At 36.2% G+C, this 5,771-nt stretch overlaps 1 protein-coding gene across 1 annotated transcript; it reads left to right on the plus strand.

Annotated features, from left to right (window-relative positions):
• Positions 1–1,714: 1,714 nt before the first annotated feature.
• Positions 1,715–5,100, plus strand: LOC148082305 (caspase activity and apoptosis inhibitor 1-like). Its single transcript, XM_087788157.1, has 6 exons — positions 1,715–1,883; positions 2,307–2,501; positions 2,586–2,670; positions 2,910–2,967; positions 4,295–4,362; positions 4,422–5,100. Exons 1-6 carry the CDS (start codon positions 1,782–1,784, stop codon positions 4,856–4,858), a joined length of 945 nt encoding a protein of 314 aa, XP_087644283.1. The 5' UTR covers positions 1,715–1,781; the 3' UTR covers positions 4,859–5,100.
• Positions 5,101–5,771: the final 671 nt, after the last annotated feature.

A 5,771-nucleotide genomic window follows, 5' to 3' on the forward strand; every position in this document is an offset into this window, starting at 1 on the left:
CAGTGGTTCAGAATGACTAGGAAGGTAATTTGCTTCTCTGCTATATTTCGGAAAAAAACAAAGGTTATGTGAATGTATTTTTTTTTACATACAACAATAATGTTTTCCTGTTAGAAAATTAACTCAAAAACAGATTTAATCAATAATCATTGTTGGAGGAACAGTTGATCAGGTCATTTGTATCCAGAAAGGGTTCCTCAAATCAAACTCGTACCAAAGTGAAGGCATTTTACCTCACATCAACAAGAGCTTTTATGTCCAGAGATTTATGAGGCTACAAGTTCATCAATTTACTTGGTCGCCTCATCCCTGTAAAATCTAGCATTTCTCTAATTACTTGACTACATTTAAAACTGTATTAGGTCACAAGGTCCTGGAAATGATTTGTGTAAACGTCCAGATTATTGGATACGCTTTTTACTAGAAAATGAACCACTTTTTTTTAACATGTTTTTTTGCATTTTCTTACAAGGTTATATGTACATCACAAAAAGGGTAAAAAAAAACAAAACAAGACATAATAAATTAAAAAGACAAAGAAATAAATACGGTAAAGTAAAAAGAAAATCACAATTATTATATTATTATAGAAAAATTTTAAAAAAATGTACATTTGCAATATGAATAAGGTTCATAAGCCTACACATTTCACTAGTCAGATTTCGATTCGAAACTGTCCGATCACTCCCTGTTCGTTTCCTCCAGACTCCACGACAGATCCTTCATATAATTGAGGAATGGACTTCACATGAATCCTTTAACACACGAGTGATTTTTTCCAGAGTTCAGTCGGTCCTCGCAGCCATCAACCAAGGCTTGCTCCGGTCATACTCTTACACGTCACAGCGATACATTTCTTTGCCTGTATAAAAACATCCTAATATAAACCTCACATTTTTTCACCCATTGCAGACCTCTGGTATATTTGGGTTAAATGTATGTATTTTTTCTGGTGTTATGTATATTCTCATTAGCCACTTATATTGCATATATTTCATAAGTGTATTCGCTGATTGTCTGTGAACTTTCTCACATGCTTTTTTTTTCCAAATGTCTGTTGATATTTCCTCCTGCAAATCTTTGTTCCACGCTTTTTAATGTAATATTATTATGCTTATTATACATGTATGAAATTATGTATTTCTTAAATGGGTCTTTATCTAGTATTTCCTCCAAAGTGGACAGCACATGTTTCTTAATTTTCTGATTGATTGGCTCTATCAAAGTTTGTTGTCTGTAGATATTTAAGTGTTTAAGCAGAATACTAAGACTATGTATTGGCTCCTCAAATTAATTTATAGGTCATGTGCTGAAAATAAGTCCTTGACAGCCTTATTAAGAAGGCCGGTTACGTCCTAGGGCGCCCCCTGGATCCTGTGGAGGAAGTGACTGGGAGGAGGATACGGAGCTCTCTCTGTATATATATATATATATATATATATATATATATATATATATATATATATATATATATATATATATATAGATTAAAAAGTTACTATAACATTACATTAAAATGTAAGGTTACTTGTAATTATATATATTTTTTAACATTTTCAGATTATCATTTTATGGATTATTACGGCATTTACAGTGAATACACAAACGTGGTTTAAACAGATTCAGTACCCATCAATCTCCACAAGATGGCAATATTATCTTCCTTCTTTTGCACATGTACAAGAAGAAGAAGCATCCGTCGCCTCCAAGTGACGTCACCTCCTCCGAAGCTGGTTTGTAGTTATAGATCAGTGAACAATTCGTTCTATTTCTCTCAAATAATGCAGAAAAAAAAGTCGAGCGTCTCTGAAAAGAAGCGGAAACATTCCAGACCCGAAGAGAGACATGATAATAAACGGAGGAGCTCAGAGCCTAACATGGAGGTGAGGAATTTAGGACATTTACTTTGTTTGTTTATTTGTGCAGTTAAGTATTGTTAAGAGAACAGTGTCGCAGCCTCCACTGAAACCACTGATACCCTGGTCATAATGCGATAAAAAACAGATATTCAAGAATTTTTGTGTGACTAAATCGAAATTGTAATCGAAAGACTCCACTTCTATCACTCCTTTGTTTTGTTTATTATTATTATCTTCTTAAGAAAAACCCCTTTCCCCCATCCTCAATATTAAGTTTTCCTCCATTCTTATTTTTTTTGTCACATTTTGATATTCATGCTTTGTTCATATAATGCATACGTGCATGTTTACATGGAGAAATTATTTATTTCTCTTTAATGACTGCGTTGGTCCATTTTAAAGCCTGTGTCTGATCTTATAAACTAATCTTGTCCGATTACTCTGCAGGTGGAATCCAAGGCAGAGCAGCAAGACGAGGAACTCGACCGGATCGGCAGCGACATTGAAGAAGGAGGTCTGGACCTCAGCATTCTGTTCAAGCCCATCACTGCCTTCATCTCTAACAGGAAGGAAATGTTGGAGCAGTGTTTTAATGTCCTTGGGGAAAAGAAGTTGAAGAAAATGCTTCCTGATGAACTGAAGGTGAGAAAAATTCAGATACATTTGATGTGAAGACACTTTTTGTTGTTGCCTGAAATCTGAATGTTCTACATTTATATTTAAAAGGGATGCAGTTTGGAGGAAGTTCAGAAACTGTGTTGTGAGCAGATGGAGCTCATTTCGGACAAGAATGTTTTACAGATTTTGGCTGGTAAGTCTCGGATGTTTTGCCTGACAACTGTAGTAACACAGAGTTCTTGGTGCTTAGCCATGGAAGATACATCTCACTGTTTCATACATTTTATGGAAGATGATTGGATTGAAATCTTCCAATGAATGTTTTGTATTAATACTAATAAATAAGGATACCTAAGGTGTGCTTGCATGTATGAGTGGATCATAAACATGTATGACACTGACTCTTCATTCGTTTCTTTTATGAATCTTCAGGTGAGGAAGTGACAAGTGAAGGACCATCTGACCGCTGTGATAAAGTCTCCCAGAGCCAGTGAGTAGAACTGGTGTGTCTATTGCTTTAATATGGTTGTTTTCTCTGAGTTACCACAAAAGTCCTTGCGGTGTTAAACAGAATAGAATGAATGAAAGCCACCAGAATACACTCTGTGTGTTGCAGCAATATTATGCGACTCATTTGTGCTGAAAAAGAGTGATAAAAGTAAAGCACTTCTGGTGAATTTAGAGAAATAAACAGTATTTGCAGATATTGCATCACCTTGTTACTGTGAACCCACACATCCCTCCGTGATGACGTTCTCGCTTCACTTCTTCCCATTTCTTTAGTTTCATCCACTCATCGTCAAATCAGCGGTTTTCAGTGATTTATTTGTTTTAATTGACAGCCGGCGGATCCCACCAAATTAATGAGTGCACAGGCGCAAAAGGTTTATTTTAGAAAAATGGTATGATTTTAGTCACAGATTATGTTTGTAGCTTTATCACTATCTGAACAGAAACTTGCACAGCAAGCCAGGTCCTTATCTGCCACGAATCTTGACCGCTTTTAGTGTGAGTCGATCAAAATAATGAATAGTTAATCACATTTGAGATCCTGGTTTGCACATGCTTTATTTTAGATGCCATTGATTTGTGTTGTTTGGGTTGTTGACTTGAATTGTTGGGCAAGTAACCTTAAGTATTGATTTTATCTGTAAGGCAATAATATAAGGCATTACAAAAAATAGTTGGCCTTTTATTGAGTAAACTTTACATCTGTTACAATTTAAATAAAGTTTGTTTTTCTATGCAAAAGGCCCTTGAAGACTATGTGTGAAGAAAAGTCAAATGTTTGCTTTCTGTTATTATTTATTATTATTAGGTTGAGGATTACAGATTTCATTAACGGGCCACAGTAGCTCACACTTTTACTTGCATTTTCTGTTTTGTATATACATTTTAAAAGTACTGAAAACAATTACTTTGCATTTGTGGATAGAAATTAAATAACACAGACCTTTTATTTTGCCTGTTTTTGATTGATTCATAATATTTCCTTAGAGAACATGTTACTTCTTCATCATCTTTATCACATTTTACTTGTTTGTTTGCCTAAATCCCCCTGAAATATTTAGTTAAAATCTGTACTAAATATGGATTGTTCCGAATAAATAACAAAGAATAAATGCTGATTGCTTGCTGCGCTGTTTCTTAAATCCATATGAATTTATTGCCTTGGTGCTTTGTTCTGTTTTTCTATTGCTTATTTAGTTTGTTATCTTATTTCATTCTTTAATTCTATAGTGACACCCCAACAATTCCCATTTTGTGTTTACAAAACTGTCAATAGATTCGGATAAAGTTTGATTGTTCTAATCAAGACAGGACAACAACGTTGACTCTACTTCCTGTCTCAAAGTGTCTGTCGTATCTGAAGAAATCAAACGAGGTGAGTCGATGGCGCAGGAACCTGTTGCAGAGTTTTTCCTAATTCTTTCCCTTCCACAGAAGGAGCTGGCTCTGGTGATGAGAGCGATGTCCTCAGTATCAATGCAGACATGGGCGACAGTGACATCGAAGGCGCCAAAGAAGAGCCAACGGTGAAACCGGCGGTAGCTGTAGCTGAAGTCCAAGGCCCAAAACCGGTGTCTGCTCCTCAGGACTCCCGACCCCCGAAGAAAAAGAAGGAGATTGAGAGTGACATAGACAGAAGTGTGAGTGAGATTCTGTCCTCCGGCAAAGAGGATGTTAAAGAGTCCAGCCTTCCGGTGCAGTCGGAGGCAGCCGCCGACAGTCCGCCCTCAGAGAGCAGTCACACGCCCCCTGTCGGTCAACCTACCCTGCAGCAGCTGGAGCTGCTGGAGCTGGAGATGAGGGCCAGAGCCATCAAGGCCCTGATGAATGCCGGCAAAGGTCAGAGACACACAGCAGACAAAAAAACTTAGTGTTCCCACTCTGTGTGTCTGTGTCTTCTTTTCATTTTGCACTGGACATCCGACGGCTCAACGTAAATGCTTTAACACAAGAATAAAACCTGGTATTGCCTGTGTGTATGCGAGATATTTTGCTTGTGCATGTGTGATTGTGGTTACATATGTGTGTTGGTTACAACAGTTGTTTTTGTAATGGATTTTAAACGTGTAGATTTAATATGTATTTCTATGACCAATAAAACATTTCTCTCTAAGGGCCGTATACTTTTTGACCACTAGATGGCACTCTCACTCTGTGTAGTTTAGCCTGTATTTGCTGTCGGGCGTACATGATGATGACAAAACTGTTTCTGTATAATATTAACAAAATAAATTGTCAGATGACGATACAAAAAATGTAAACCAATAATTAATAGAATAATAATAAATGACATTAATTAGCAAATCATTAGCAAATTTTCCAACAATACATTTCTTTGACACAGAAGTATGTTAATAAGTATTCTATTATGATATACTTTGAAAGTCATGGTTTAAATAGATATATAATCGCTATTGATTATTTGTGCAGGCTTTTCCTTGATTTTCTAAGACTCTTATGTTTGTCTATGTGTCGTCTTGACTTTTTAAGTATTTATTATATTGGTTATTTTTTTGATTGTTTAAGCGATGTGTGACCCTGGTCTTGAAAAGCGCTCTATAATTACTTACTTATTGCAAAGTACAGGCTCAGATAGCACAATATGTTCTTTTTTTTTCTCTTTAAGATTAAATACTTGACTCTACTGCCACCAGCATCATTGTTCCCGTCAGGACTCATCAGGTCAGAGCTCGAACACAAACAGAACTTGATGACCTAGTCTGATAAAAAAAAAAATAGCCTCATATATAACGAACTGTGAGCACTTGTTGTTCTGACACCACT

The sequence above is a fragment of the Callionymus lyra genome, chromosome 4, assembly GCF_982586985.1.
Source record: "Callionymus lyra chromosome 4, fCalLyr1.hap1.1, whole genome shotgun sequence".
In the NCBI taxonomy this organism is placed as follows: Eukaryota; Metazoa; Chordata; class Actinopteri; order Syngnathiformes; family Callionymidae; genus Callionymus; species Callionymus lyra.